The sequence below is a fragment of the Salmo salar genome, chromosome 20 (genome assembly GCF_965601325.2).
Source record: "Salmo salar chromosome 20, fSalSal1, whole genome shotgun sequence".
NCBI lineage: Eukaryota > Metazoa > Chordata > Actinopteri > Salmoniformes > Salmonidae > Salmo > Salmo salar.
In genome coordinates this window covers 35,212,121-35,228,526 of record NC_138310.1, presented here as the reverse complement: position 1 = coordinate 35,228,526, position 16,406 = coordinate 35,212,121, and the positions used below count along the sequence as shown (strand labels likewise).

The window sequence follows — 16,406 nt, the reverse complement described above, 5'->3', positions numbered from 1 at the left end:
AAAACACACTGATTGCACCCAAAATTGCACCATATTCCTTATTCAGTGCACTACTTTTGACCAGGTTCCATAAGTCTCTGGTCAAAGGTAGTGCACAGTATAGGGAATAGGGTGCCATTTGGGCCACTAACCACTGTTATCTTTCATCAATAAGCCTAGTTTAGGTTGGAGGAAATGATCATATTTTACTGACCTGCAGAATGGGAGCCAAGAAGATGGAGACTCCAGTGAGAACAAACACCAGAATCCCTGTCAGTCTCTGCTCCCTGTACATTAGAGAGAGAGAGAGTTATATATATATATATATATATATATATATAGAGAGAGAGAGAGAGAGAGAGAGTGATATATATAGAGAGAGATATATATGGAGAGAGAGAGAGATATAGATATATATATACTGCTCCAAAAAATAAAGGGAACACTTAAACAAAACATCCTAGATCTGATTGAAAGAAATAATCTTATTATTAACTAATTTTTTCTTTACGTAGTTGAATGTGCTGACAACAAAATCACACAAAAATAATCAATGGAAATCCAATTTATCAACCCATGGAGGTCTGGATTTGGACTCACACTCAAAATTAAAGTGGAAAACCACACTACAGGCTGATCCAACTTTGATGTAATGTCCTTAAAACAAGTCAAAATGAGGCTCAGTAGTGTGTGTGGCCTCCACGTGCCTGTATGACCTCCCTACAACGCCTGGGCATGCTCCTGATGAGGTGGCGGATGGTCTCCTGAGGGATCTCCTCCCAGACCAGGACTAAAGCATCCGCCAACTCCTGGACAGTCTGTGGTGCAACGTGGCGTTGGTGGATGGAGCGAGACATGATGTCCCAGATGCGCTCAATTGGATTCAGGTCTGGGGAACGGGCGGGCCAGTCCATAGCATTAATGCCTTCCTCTTGCAGGAACTGGTGACACACTCCAGCCACATGAGGTCTAGCATTGTCTTGCATTAGGAGGAACCCAGGGCCAACCGCACCAGCATATGGTCTCACAAGGGGTCTGAGGATCTCATCTCGGTACCTAATGGCAGTCAGGCTACCTCTGGCGAGCACATGGAGGGCTGTGCGGCCCCCCAAAGAAATGCCACCCCACACCATGACTGACCCACCGCCAAACCGGTCATGCTGGAGGATGTTGCAGGCAGCAGAACGTTCTCCACGGCGTCTCCAGACTCTGTCACGTCTGTCACATGTGCTCAGTGTGAACCTGCTTTCATCTGTGAAGAGCACAGGGTGCCAGTGGCGAATTTGCCAATCTTGGTGTTCTCTGGCAAATGCCAAACGTCCTGCACGGTGTTGGGCTGTAAGCACAACCCCCACCTGTGGACGTCAGGCCCTCATACCACCCTCATTGAGTCTGTTTCTGACCGTTTGAGCAGACACATAGACATTTGTGGCCTGCTGGAGGTCATTTGCAGGGCTCTGGCAGTGCTCCTCCTGCTCCTCCTTGCACAAAGGCGGAGGTAGCGGTCCTGCTGCTGGGTTGTTGCCCTCCTACGGCCTCCTCCACATCTCCTGATGTACTGGCCTGTCTCCTGGTAGCGCCTCCATGCTCTGGACACTACGCTGACAGACACAGCAAACCTTCTTGCCACAGCTCGCATTGATGTGCCATCCTGGATGAGCTGCACTACCTGAGCCACTTGTGTGGGTTGTAGACTCCGTCTCATGCTACCACTAGAGTGAAAGCACCGCCAGCATTCAAAAGTGACCAAAACATCAGCCAGGAAGCATAGGAACTGAGAAGTGGTCTGTGGTTACCACCTGCAGAACCACTCCTTTATTGGGGGTGTCTTGCTAATTGCCTATAATTTCCACCTGTGGTCTATTCTATTTGCACAACAGCATGTGACATTTATTGTCAATCAGTGTTGCTTCCTAAGTGGACAGTTTGAATTCACAGAAGTGTGATTGACTTGGAGTTACATTGTGTTGTTTAAGTGTTCCCTTTATTTTTTTGAGCAGTGTATATATATATATATATATATATATATATATATATATATATATATAGAGAGAGAGAGAGAGAGGAGAGAGAGAGAGAGAGAGAGAGAGAGAGAGAGAGAGAGAGAGAGAGAGATATAGATATATATATATAGAGAGAGAGAGAATGACTACCAGCAAACCTTTCCACAAGAGACAAGCTCTGCCTGGACTGTACTGTCCTGTATATCCTCTATAGAAGTGGTATTAAAAATCAGGGTTGCGACCCAGGGAACAAACGTTTTTGAGAAAGATATCTTGAAAAATAAAATGTTATTGCGTAATGTATTTATTGGTTTCTTTTAATTTTGATAAGAGATAAACATTTAATGAATTGAAGGTTATTTGTTGATGTAAAAATTGAAATGTACTGATTTTAAGGTTGTGCCATTAGATTTGGGGTGGGTTGGGGTTGCGAGAAACTATTGCGGAAAAAAAATGGGGTCCCCAGAAATTCTGACAGAAAAAATGGGGTCCCAGTTGAAAAAGTTTGAATACTACTGGTCTATAGTCACACTCTATTTTCTCTTCTCTGTGCTCCCTCACCTGACACCCAGGAACTGAGGCTGCTCCCCAGGGGCGCTGGACTCACTCTCCATCTTCAGTGAATCAATGTGGGCGATGGAGATGACAGTGGCGGCCACGTACCAGGGCAGGCCCAAGAAGGAGCAGGCAGCCATCAACACCCCCACCCAGAACAGGTCCAGGTGGTAGCCACACCCTTTCTGCAGGAAGGGACACACAGAGTAGAGCAGGACATGAATTCACACTGCAGGATGTCATTGAGGTAACTGTCCTATTAAGTATGTACTGTAGGCCCTAACGTGACACCAGAGCCCAATTAAGGGTCTAGGAACTAGATTTTACTACTACAGGTATGTCTTATCTCCAATATAAATGACTCATCATTGCAAACAACATGTCTGAGGCCCATTGTGTCCTCCAAAAGCTGAGGTTAAACTAGTTATCAATGTCTTCACTATAACAGGCTGGCTGTGTATTTAATACAGCACATCAAGGTCTCCCTTGTGAAAGAGGTCTCCTAACCTCAATGGGACTTTCTGGATAATTAAAGGTTAAATAAATCAATAAAAACATCCAACTACCCTCAGTTTGTTCTCCTTCCGGTTGACAATGACAGCACTGATCTGCTGGTCCATGAAGATGAGGATGGTGACCAGGAGAGCAGGGACAAAGCTGGCCAAATACACCCACCATGGGTTCTTCCCAAACGGCAGCACTATCCAACCCCGGTCTGGACGTGTGGGCTAAAGGGAGTCAGTAAGGGGCAGTGTCAGAGTGACCATTCCTTGATTAAAGGACAAACACAAACATGTACACACCCCTTTTGTCCCCAAAACAGCCTCAATTCGTTGGGATGTTGGCCCATGTTGACTCCAGTGCTTCCCAGGTCGGCTGGATGTCCTTTGGGTGGTGGACCATTCTTGATACACAGGGGAAACTGTTGAGCGTGAAAACCACAGCAGCAATGCAATTCTGACAGAAACCGGTGCGCCTGGCGTCTACATACTACCATACCCTGTTCAAAGGCATTGTCTCCCACCCTTCATCTACACTGATTGAAGTGGATTTAACAAGTGACATCAATAAGGGATCATAGCTTTCACCTGGAATAACCTGGTCAGTCTTTGTCATGGAATGAGAAGGTGTTCATAAATTTTTTCTACATTCACTATAGGTTTATGCCCAGGGTATGGTCAGGAACATGACTAATATTTTAAACCTGTTTCTTTACCTTAAACTCTGTGGGAACGATGAGCTTGGGGGTTTTGAGCCCAATTAACCTGTCCAGACCGACAAAGGTCATAATGGCCATGAAGATGGAGAAGTCACTGATGAGCTTCCGCAGCTGTTTACAGAAGCCAAAGACAGAGCAACAGACAGAGCAACAGACAGAGCAACCGACAGACAGAGACACAGACAGACACAGTGACAGAGACAGACATAGTGACAGAGACAGAGACACAAACACAGAGACAGAGACAGAGAGAGACACAGACACACAGATGCAGACAGACACATAGAACAAAGCAAAGCAAAAAATACAAAACAAGTCTAGTGTGAAACAAATCATCTCTCAAAGAACAACAAATGCAGAGACACAAACACATTAAAAACATCTCAAATGCATTGAAAATCATAAACTGTAACATAGGTGGAATAGAATATTGTGAGGAACATGCAGTTTCAGGTCACCAGGGGATCCGGTACGTACATTGAGGATCAGGGAGGGAACATTGTTCACTGTTTGACACACACACACACAGACAGAGAGAGAGAGAGACAGAGAGAGAGAGAGCGAGAGAGAGAGAGCAGGAGCAAAAACATGGAGGGGGAGTTGGGGGAGACAATGGTATACAAAGGTTTGGATATAAACATGTTTTGGTCATTGCTCTTATTTCCACCCAATCTCTATGAACATTTATACTAAATCACCACAGGAATGTGTATTTTCCACTGGCTGGAGAGTTTTGAACATATCAGATTTTTGTCGGAGCGGATGGTCGTGGGGGCGGAACATAATTATAATAATTGGTATACTGAAAACTGACCACAACTAAGACAAAAAAAATGGATTGTGTCTCAATGTAGTTTTTAAATACAATCACATGTCTTTCTTTTGAACAGATTTGTTAAATGAAACACATTTTCTGCTGAATTCCTGGTGATTTTAGTCTTTTTTAAGTCTTTTTTAAAATCACTTGCAGGAGGGTTTTGGCCCGTCGGCCACTTGTTACCGACCCCTGGAACAGACTATCTGTCTTGAAAAATATGAAACTGTGGCTGCATTAGGCTGCCAATTGTGATGCAGCCTGTATGTCACTGTGTAAAGATCCAGCCCCTCTTCAGTTCGTTCTGGTCTCACCTTGGTGGGGAAGTAGCGACTGAACTTGAACTTCTTGAGGGAGACGGTCATGGAGTAGGTCCCGAAGAACAGAATGAAGGACATGAGGGCCAGGTCAGGGACGTACTTACAGGTGTTGCCCACCAGAGAGCCTCCGTACTTCACACACTCCTTCTTACTGAGCTGGCTCCAGTCCAGGCCTGTGATGTTTAACTGGTAGGAGAGAGGGAGAGAGGGGTGGAGGGGGGCAGGGAGGGGGACACAGTTTTACAGGTGGAAGAAAAAGGTGATGTGTAGAGAAAACGATTGGCATGGATGTGAGGATTTGTCGGGAGAGATAGAGAAAGAGAGAAAGAGAGAAAGAGAGAAAGAGAGAAAGAAAGAAAGAAAGAAAGAAAGAAAGAAAGAAAGAAAGAAAGAAAGAAAGAAAGAAAGAAAGAAAGAAAGAAAGAAAGAAAGAAAGAAAGAAAGAAAGAAAGAAAATAACAGGGAAGAAAGTGCAGGAGAACAAAAGGGAGTCAAAAAAAGAAAATGAACAGACTCAAAAAGAAAATGAACAGACTCTTTTAACAAATAGTTCCCACTTGGATAAGTGTCATACTCCTGTTTTTTAAGTACTATCATTCAAGTTTGAGTTCAAACAAACAACAACTAGGAAGTCTGTTGTGTCAAAAAATGAAATATTGAGAAGCCCTTAAGGCCTAATGGGTATTCAGAAGGGTGTGTTGTGTTTCCAACATAACACCAGTTCTAACATCTCCTTAAAAATACATGACAAAATACACAGAATAAAAACAACAACTTACTCCAAAGAGACTAGAGGTGTTATCAGTTGGCACTGGCACTAAACCATTGAAGATCATTGAAGCCACTGTTTAAGTTAGAAGAAGGGAGAAAGAGACAGAGAGATGAGGGTAATGAAGGAGAAATTGAGATGTAGAGAGGGAAGACGAGATGACCGCAGAGTCAGGGGACAAGAGAAATACAAAATGAAACAAGATTTTAACAGGTAGACTTTGAGACTTTAAACAGAGAGAAAGAGTAGCTAGTTAAAGCTCATGCATACACAGGAAGTGCTACTCACTCGCATCAGACAGCAGCCATTTGTGTGCAGCAAAAACAAACGTGAGACAAATCAGTTACAGTAGTCAAGTATCTTCAGTGAATTCTCATAACATTTGCAATATAAGATTTCGCAATGCAATAAACGTCTCCAGACAGGCATAAAGGTATAATACATCCTTATATTACCAAACCATTCTATTATCTTGGTGTCCCCAAACCCCTTGGCAGTAGCCAGGTCCTGTTTATACCCACATTTGTTTGTGCTATTGCCATTTCTATCCCTGTCAAACGTTTGACATGTTTGACGAGACAATTCCATAAGGAGCTGTAATGAGAGAGTGGAAACAGACTGACACCCAGGCTACTAGGTCCTGATAACCTCATCATAACACTCTTCAACCCTTTAACAACCCTTATATCCTCTGCTGGGGACTCTGCACTTCAGTAATATTTTATACAGACAAAGATGGACTCACTGGGGTCTGGGGCCAGGCACTCGCACTTGTAGGCGGTGACGTAGTCTGGCTTGAAGTCAGTGTTGATGGGGTAGTATTTGAAGGAGCCCATCTGTAGCAACATATTATATCAACAGTTAAGTGTGTGTGTGTGTGTGTGTGTGTGTGTGTGTGTGTGTGTGTGTGTGTGTGTGTGTGTGTGTGTGTGTGTGTGTGTGTGTGTGTGTGTGTGTGTGTGTGTGTGTGCGCGTGTGTGTGTGTGTGTGTGTGTGTGTGTGTGTCTGTGCCTGCATGAGTACATGTGCACTCGCCTGCGTGTGTGTGTGCGCGTCCGCGTGCATGCATGTGTGTGACCCACCATCTTCTTGATGGCGTCAGAGATGAAGATGAAGGAGATGAGGCTGGAGAAGCCCTCCTCTGTGAAACGGGTCATGTACTTGATGATGTAGCTGGCGTCCGTGGCGACCAGGAGGAAGCACTGCAAACAGGAGTGGATCCCGATCCACAGACGCAGCTCCATGTAGTCTATACCATTGTTCCTTATAAATAAGAACATTATTGATATAGGGGCAGAACATGGAAGGCAGGACAGTCTTTTTATGAAGATGGAATGGATGCACACTCTCCAATAAGACACATCAAATCTTATCTCACCGTTGTGCCATTCATATAAATGTCTGATGTGCGTGTTGCTTGAATTCTCATCAAATCAAGAGGAGGAACCATATGTATTCAAATACTACATATAGGCTACAGTGTCTGATTGTGAACTGGGGTGGGGTTGAGCTCGCTCACTTGCTGAATTCGAAGAGCAGTTTCTCAAAGATGAGGATAGGTCCAGTAGAGCTGAGGATGATGAGGGGCTGACCACTAAACAGACAGAATACTGTTCCTGACAACGCTGTGCCCAGGAAACTCTCCATCACACCCTGAAACAGAGAAAGAGAGAGAGGGCAGGTGGGGGAGAGGGTAGTGTGAGAGAGAGAAAAGGAGACAGAAAGAGCAGGTGGTGGAGAGGGTAGTGTGAGAGAGAAAAGGAGACAGAAAGAGAGAGAGAGCGAGAGAGAGAAAGTGAGAAAGAGAGATAGAGTTAAATTCTACAACCATCTAAAAGGAAGCGATTCCCAAACCTTCCCTAATAAAGCCATCACCTACAGAGAGATTAACCTAGAGAAGAGTTCCCTAAGCAAGCTGGTCATGGGGCTCTGTTCACAAACACAAACAGACCCCACAGAGCCCCAGGACAGCAAAAGCAACACAATTAGACCCAACCAAATCATGAGAAAAAAATATATATAATTACTTGACACGCTGTAAAGAATTTACCAAAAAACAGAACAAACTGGAATTAGCCATAAACAGAGAGTACACATTGGCAGAATACCTGACCACTGTGACTGACCCAAAATTAAGGAAAGCTTTGACTATGTACAGACTCAGTGAGCATGGCCTTGCTATTGAGAGAGGCCGCTGTAGGCAGACCTGGCTCTCAAGAGAAAACAGGCTATGTGGAAACTGAGCTGCACTTACTAACCTCCTGCCAAATATATAACCACATATTTCCCTCTGATTACACAGACCCACAAAGAATTCCAAAACAAATCCAATTTTGATAAACTCCCATATCTACTGGGTGAAATAACAGTGTGTCATCACAGCAGCAAGATTTCGGACCTGTTGCCACAAGAAAAGGGCAACCAGTGAAGAACAAACACCATTGTAAATACAACCCATATTTATGTTTATTTACATTAACTATTTGCACATCATTATAACACTGTACATTGCCATAATATGACATTTGAAATGTGTTTATTCCTTTGAAACTTGTGAGTGTAATGTTTTTGTATTGTTAATTTCACTTTTATTTATTATCTATTTTACTTGCTTTGGAAATGTAAACCTACTGTATGTTTCCCATGCCAATAAAGCCCTCTGAATTGAATTGACAGAGAGAGAGAGAGAAAGAGATGAACAAATGGATTTAGTTCAGTCACTGGTCCATATACTGTATGTATGTGATGGATAGGGCCAGTGACTGAACTAAATCCATCTCTCTCTATCTCTATCCCTCCCCCCCAATTACCTGCTATAGTAAGTTAACTACCATACATTTATTTGTTTTGCCTCATTTTGCAAATCATCGACTCAGAAAATTAGGATATTAATTAATTGGCCCTACCCTGGGTCCCAGTCTGTTTGTGCTAACATTCCATTCATTGTACTTTGTGATATGCCAAACATATTGGCATATGACACGGCGTATAAGGGATGGAATGGTTCTGGATTTCAGGCTAAATCAGCCCAACCTGGTAGTTGTCTGTGGCGTCTCCCAGCAGGCCTCCGAAGGTGATGGCGTTGGTGATGCAGCCCAGGTAGATGAACAGCACAGCAGAGATGGACTGGATGTGAAAGCCTTCATAGAAGTCACTAAGCAACCAGGGTATTTTTCTCTTGATGTCAAGAAACAGACCTCCACAGAACCTGCCATAGACACTCTGGTTATGATGCAGAACTTACCACAGACACTGACAAATAAACGGACACACTGGTTACCACAGAACCTGCCACAGGCACAGACACAAACACTCTGGTTACAACAGAACCTGCCACAGGCACAGACACAAACACTCTGGTTACCACAGAACCTGCCACAGGCACAGACACAAACACTCTGGTTACCACAGAACCTGCCACAGGCACAGACACAAACACTGTGGTTACAACAGAACCTGCCACAGGCACAGACACAAACACTCTGGTTACAACAGAACCTGCCACAGGCACAGACACAAACACTCTGGTTACCACAGAACCTGCCACAGGCACAGACACAAACACTGTGGTTACAACAGAACCTGCCACAGACACAAACACAAACACACTAGTTACCACAGAACCTGCCACAGGCACAGACACAAACACTCTGGTTATGATGCAGAGCATGCTACAGACACAAAAAACAACAAAATGGTTACCACAGAACCTGCCACAGACACAAACACTCTGGTTACTACAGAACCTGCTGCAGACACACACAAACACTCTGGTTATGATGCAGAGCCTGCCACAGACACACACACACTAGTTACCACAGAACCTGCCACAGACAGACACAAACACACTGGTTACAACAGAACCTGCTGCAGACACACACAAACACTCTGGTTATGATGCAGAGCCTGCCACAGACACACACACACTAGTTACCACAGAACCTGCCACAGACACAGACACAAACACACTGGTTACAACAGAACCTGCCACAGACACACACACAAACAAACTGGTTACAACAGAACCTGCCGCAGACACACACAAACACTCTGGTTATGATGCAGAGCCTGCCACAGACACACACACACACTAGTTACCACAGAACCTGCCACAGACACACACACAAACACTCTGGTTATGATGCAGAACATGCTACAGACACAAAAAAACAATAAACTGGTTACCACAGAATCTGCCACAGACATCAATCAAATATATTTTATAAAGCCCTTTTTATATCCAAAATTGTTACAAAATGCTTGTCACAGACACTCTGGTTATGATGCTGCACACGTTCTGTTTAAAATGTTTTATCATCTATTTAATGCATCACTGAGTCAGTTCGTTTCACCGTGTGACTGGGTGGGCCAATTGAACCGCTGATGATTTAATACAATAATTTCGGGCCGATGAGAAATGGAGAGGCGATTATCTTGGCTATCCTGACTGCCTGACCAGTCACTTTACTCATCACTCCTGAGTGAGTGAATGTTCCAAATGTGAATTAACAAGAGACAGGACATTTTAAAGCACATTTAGATGCAATATCCCTTGAATACTAATAGGTTGTCCCAGCAACTCAGCTCTATGCAAAGGCCAGCTAAAGGTTCCAATTCCACTCTAGTACTCTACCTCATATCTCAATTCGCTCAGTAGTTTTCCTCTCTTATCCCAGTTCAGACCCAGTTTCTCTCACATTATCATACTTCCTAGTCTCCTAACATACATGCAAACTGTGTAAATCCCAGTTCCCACGCAGTAGCCTACCTCCCAGTGTGTGCCAGCTCCTCTCCCAGTTCATGAGCCACTGGCATCTCCTCATCCTCAGCGAGGCCTCCACCTCCTCCCGCCGCACCGTTCGGCTGACCCAGCTCATTCAGAGAGAACACTGACTTCCTGTACACACAGGAAACAGGAAGTACACACCGGCGGAGAAGAGAGGTATAGGAAGTGATGATGACAGACATACTGAGAAAGACTGCCACATCTGGGTCTCAGAGTTGACTCTTGAAAATTAATGCGTCTTTGGGTTTTAGAAAAACGCTATCAAAAAATACTATGTATTATTATTAAGTAGGGGGAAATGACTAGAGTCCAACCTCTTGTCAGCCGAGGTCACTTTTTTAGGGGGCTCGATACGTATTTTGGGGTCCCACTCTCCGGGCGGCAGCACGATCACCTCATCCAGGAACTCATCTATACCTGCAATCAGATCCTCTCGATCTCTAGCCTTGTACGCTACATCACTGAACAGCTAGGGGGAGAGAGAGAGAGAGAGAAGGGGGTGAGATAGAGAGAGAGAAAGAGAGAGAGAGAGAGAGAGAGAGAGAGAGAGAGAGAGAGAGAGAGAGAGAAGGGGGTGGATAGTGAGAGAGAAAGAGAGAGAGAGAGAGAGAGAAGGGAGAGGGAGAGAGAAAGAAGGGGTGAGATAGAGAGAGAGAGAAGGGGTGAGATAGAAAGAGAGAGAGAGAGATAGAGAGTTATTACTTTGCGCTGCAGTATCTGATACAAGGTTCTGACCTCTCTCCTCATTAGGTAATGGGATGCATACCCAGGGACCTATTCTTCATGTATGACAGTGGTGGGACTCTGTTCAAAACACCTGCCAGTCTATTATGGGAAATAACAGGCTGTTGCCTGTCTGACATAAAACATTTATATCCATGATATTTTGATAATGAGAGGCTGACTGGTACCAACAGGAAGCCATGAAGGCCTCATTATCACCATGCGGAGTTCTGGCTGACTCAAGTTAACACACCATCAAGCCTGTATTTCCATGTCATCTGTCATGTCATCTGTATTCATGAAATAAAGAAACATTGACAGACACTTACGTCATCCACCATTAGGGTAGCTATGGCTCGACCGATCTGATTATAGGACTTGGCTTTTCCTGTGGGCCCCAACAGAATAAACAGGAATCTGTGGTAGTGTGGGGGAAAAGAAACCTCAACAATGGCTCACAAAATGTCTACAGTATGTGCTGCATGGGCATAAGAACAGATACAATGGACAAGGCAAGATGTAGCCATTATGTACAGCTAGTACGTATATGTCAGACATTTGTTACATGTTAGTCCTTTAGCAGGCGCTTTCATCCAGAGCAACTTACTGTCAACCAAGGTTAGGTAAGGTTGTGTGGGGAATAGGTTAGGGTCCACAAAATGTCAAAATATGTGCTTAAGAACAGATACAAAGAACACAGAGAAAGAGACATATAGACAGACAGACTGACAGACAGACAGCTAGACCAATAGACAGAAAAGAGTAGCGGATAAAAGAGCCGAACCGGCCCTGGTAATACGTGCCTGGATGCTAGAGTCAACCCTGGTAATACGTGCCTGGATGCTACAGTCAACCCTGGTAATACGTGCCTGGATGCTACAGTCAACCCTGGTAATACGTGCCTGGATGCTAGAGTCAACTCTGGTAATATGTGTCAGACAGACAGACAGACAGACAGACAGACAGACAGACAGACAGACAGACAGACAGACAGACAGACAGACAGACAGACAGACAGACAGACAGACAGACAGACAGACAGACAGACAGACAGACAGACAGACAGACAGACAGACAGACAGACAGACAGACAGACAGACAGACAGACAGACAGACAGACAGACAGACAGACAGACAGACAGACAGACAGACAGACAGACAGACAGACTGATCATTACCTGGTGGGCACAGGAACCTCTGTCAGTCCTCCCAGAGTGGTGGCCTGGGCCAGGCGAACAAAGGCTACAAAGGGCTTATCCAGGAAGTCCACTTCACCCACCAGAACATTAGATGCCTCAGCATCTCTAGGGATCTTTTTCATGAACTTATTCCTTAGCTATGGAGGGAGGGAATGAGGGAGGGAGGAGTAAGAAGGACAGTCAGAGAGAGTTGATATATCAGGGCATATATGGTATGGACACTGGATTTATTGTCAGCATAACTGACAAGAACATTTTTATATGAAATTTCATAATATTTTCAAGTTCAAGTTTCTAGTTTTGTTTTATACATATATACGCACATAAATATCCTAATATGACACTAATAAATGATTCAGTTGTGACAGGGAAGACATTAGATATGTGTATACAATAGTGTTCTCCTGCATGATGTTGTCATTGTGTTCTATCAATGCCCTTGGCCTTTCATCTATCCACTCACTGATCTGTTTGAAAATATCATTACATTTCACCTCACTGCTGTTCTGGCAGCTTATGTTTCTGCTGGATAAAATAAACTAGTCTCTGAGCATAACATTTAAAGCAATTTTAGTGAATGTAAAAAAAATACTACATCCATTGGAGACTGGGGCTTGACTGTGGGAAAGAGATGTGGCCGTATAACCTGAACTGACCGATCGCATGCGAAGGTGGGCTGCAAATGACATACTAACGATCTCACCCGATATGAACGTACAATCCCATTGCCAATCCCAGTCTCTACATGTGAGGCAGCAGAGGCACGAGGATGGGACACTGAGAAGCACGTTTTCCCAACGGCAGCTCAATACTGACCCAGACAAACCTAGCACAGTCACGGGCTATCTCAGCTTATCTATGGAGGCCATTGCCAGCGACACACACGACACGTGGGCTATCACTAGCAAACTGGCACGTGACCTACTGTTTATTCAAACATGCCCCTACGACTACGTTAAGTAAAAACCACTCAACCAGAGACTAATAGTGGTTAGAGCGTTGGGTCAGTAACCGAAAGGTTGCTGGATCGAATCCCCAAGCTGACAAGGTAAAAATCTGTTGTTCTGCCCCTGAGCAAGGCAGATTGGCATAGCCTGGAAACCAGCCTGGTTCTGCTTTACGCTAGCCAAACAGATGCAGGAACAGTCAAGTACCCAGAGATGTATTCATGGATGTGTCTACTGAGTTAAACATGGCATATTTGTCCAGCACACTATCTCAAGACAATTATTTGGGCATAAACTTGGCAGAGGCAACTGTTTCAACCCAATGCTCAGCACAATACACCTGACCTATCATTCACAGCATTACAACTCTTACAACGGAAGTCTCCTGTGTTCACGGAGGGGCTGTATTTCTCACTGGGTTTAAATGCTACTGTTAAATCATCCTTAGACAACACTGAGTTGTGAGCCCGCCTCCTCCCCAGATAACTCTGTGACATGAGCACTAAAACAAACACAATCCAAGATTTAATTAACAACACTGTTTCCATCGGGCTCCCCTGGCAACAATGAAACACAACTGCAATCCAAATCCTCTACAGCATATGTACAGAAAGTAACATTAGATTACCGGTTAAATGTTATTTAATGCACTATATGACATGTACAAACACACATATACACTCAGTATAGCAAACATTAGGACCACCTTCCTAATATTGAATATATTTTGCCCTCAGAAGAGCCTCAATTCATCGTGCATGGACTCTTCAGGTGTCGAAAGCGTTCCACAGGGATGCTGGACCATGTTGACTCCAATGCTTCCCACAGTTGTGTCAAGTAGGCTGGATGTCCCTTGGGTAGTTTGATACACACTGGAAACTGCTGAGCGGGAAAAACCCAGCAGCGTTGCAGTTCTTGACACAAAACAGTGCGCCTGGCTCCTACTACCATACCCCGTTCAAAGGCAGTTCAATCTTTTGTCTTGTCCATTCACCCTCTGAATGGCACACATACACAATCCATGTCTCAACTGTCTCAAGGCTAAAAAATCCTTCTCCTTCCCTTCATCTATACTGATTGAAGTGGATTTAACAAGTGACATCAATAAGGGATCATAGCGTTCACATGGAGTACACACACCCAACACGTATTGCCATTACAAAATAAGAAACATTAATTCCTGCATTAAAAACACTCTGGTTGCAATTCAGTCAAACAGCTTTGCAGAAAACTAACATCATCCCTGCTTAGAGATAATGATATTTTCAGTAATGTAACTAACCTAGATTAACCTACATGAAATAAAAATACATTATATTATGAAAATAATTCAGTAAAACCAGTCATTTCTCTGTGCAAGGATAATGTTTGATTGAATTGAGCCTGCTGAGTTGTAATGTTATATTAGTGGGTCACCTGGTCTGTGCTCGGAGTGTCTGAAATGTCATTCATGCTCCTACTTTGGGCATGACCTGCAAAACAACACAGTACATGTAAACAATTGCTTAGGATATGGAGAGGGTTCTAATTATCAATGAAAAATGTGCAAATCAATTTTTTTCTTCTTCTTCAATTGAAATGAGTTCATGCCATGAAGACGATGAAATATTGTCTATTATAGTACATATTATTATATATTGTCTAGTATTCTAGCGCTTTAAACACATCTGAAAAGACAGGGAAATAATTGGATATTTAGAAGTGATACAAGAAGTCAAAGGAAGAGAGAGTGAAAGAAAGAGAGAAAGAGAGACAAACAGGTTCTAGAGAGATGATGAAAGCAGTGAGAGGTACGGAGAGATAGAGATATAAACGTATCTTGCTTTGGCAATGTTAGAGAGAGGTACACAGAGAGAGAGATGTAGAGAGAGAGGTACAGATAGATAATGAGAGAGGTACAGAGGGAAAGAGAGAGCGATAAGTACAGAGAGAGAGAGGTACAGAGAGAGAAAAAGAGGTTCAGAGAGAGAGAGAGGTACAGCAAGAGAAAGAGAGAGAGGTACAGAGAGAGAGGGAGAGAGAGCTACAGAGAGAAAGAGGGTGAGAGAGGTACAGAGAGAGAGAGGTACAGAGAGAGAGAGGTACAGAGAGGGAATGAGAGAGGTACAGAGGGAGAGAGAGAGAGAGAGATAAGTACAGAGAGAGAGAGGTTCAGAGAGAGAGGTACAGCAAGAGAAAGAGAGAGAGAGGTACAGAGAGAGAGAGGGAGAGAGAGGTACAGAGAGAGAGAGGTACAGAGAGAGCGATAGATGTACAGAGAGAGCGAGAGAGAGAGAGGTACACAGAGAGAGAGGTACAGAGAGAGAGAGAGAGAGAGAGAGAGAGAGAGAGAGAGAGAGAGAGAGAGGTACAGAGAGAAAAACAACAACACAAAGAATTATCTATCCAAAATGAGGATGAATGGGTAAACCACTTCTCCAATATTTTTGGCTCTTTAACAAAGAACAAAGAGCAAAAACATATACATGATCAAATACAAATCTTAGAATCAACTATTAAAGACTACCAGAACCCACTGGATTCTCCAATTACCTTGAATGAGCTACAGGACAAAATAAAAACCCTCCAACCCAAAAAGGCATGTGGTGTTGATGGTATTCTCAATGAATGTCACGTCCTGACCATAGTAAGAGGTTATTTTCTATGGTAGAGTAGGTCAGGGCGTGACAGGGGGTGTTTTGTGTTTTTCTATTTCTATGTTTTAGTTCTAGTTTTTCTATTTCTATGTTGTTGTTTTTTGGGTTGATCTCCAATTGGAGGCAGCTGGTACTCGTTGCCTCTGATTGGAGATCATATTTAAGTAGGGGTTTTTCTTCCTTGGTTTTGTGGGTGATTATCTTTTAAGTAGTGTTTATTTCTCTCTGCATCACGGTGTGTTGTTTTTGTTATTCTAGTTATTTGTGTATCGCGACGTTTCACGGATTAAATAAATATGTGGAACTACAACCATGCTGCATTTTGGTCCGATCCTTTTGACAGCCGTGACAGAATCACCCACCACAAAAGGACCAAGCAGCATGCCCAGGAGGAGCAGGGATCCTGGGCTCGGGAGAAAAGAGAATGGAGGACGTCCTGGACCTGGGAGGAGGTAA

General features: G+C 43.8%; 1 protein-coding gene across 1 annotated transcript in view; it reads right to left on the bottom strand.

Moving 5' to 3' along the window:
- The window catches only part of LOC106580514 (electrogenic sodium bicarbonate cotransporter 4), a 38,586-nt gene that overhangs the window by 4,977 nt on the left and 17,203 nt on the right, over nt 1-16,406 (bottom strand). The window contains exons 7-21 of the mRNA XM_014161672.3: nt 14,731-14,786; nt 12,347-12,504; nt 11,498-11,585; nt 10,760-10,914; nt 10,428-10,556; nt 8,693-8,867; nt 7,179-7,312; nt 6,742-6,922; nt 6,405-6,495; nt 5,670-5,707; nt 4,885-5,076; nt 3,754-3,867; nt 3,104-3,265; nt 2,544-2,722; nt 194-266 (exon numbers count right to left, since the gene is read on the bottom strand). Of these exons, the coding sequence (XP_014017147.2) occupies nt 194-266; nt 2,544-2,722; nt 3,104-3,265; nt 3,754-3,867; nt 4,885-5,076; nt 5,670-5,707; nt 6,405-6,495; nt 6,742-6,922; nt 7,179-7,312; nt 8,693-8,867; nt 10,428-10,556; nt 10,760-10,914; nt 11,498-11,585; nt 12,347-12,504; nt 14,731-14,786 (1,925 nt within the window). The remainder of the gene's footprint in view (nt 1-193; nt 267-2,543; nt 2,723-3,103; nt 3,266-3,753; nt 3,868-4,884; nt 5,077-5,669; nt 5,708-6,404; nt 6,496-6,741; nt 6,923-7,178; nt 7,313-8,692; nt 8,868-10,427; nt 10,557-10,759; nt 10,915-11,497; nt 11,586-12,346; nt 12,505-14,730; nt 14,787-16,406) is intronic.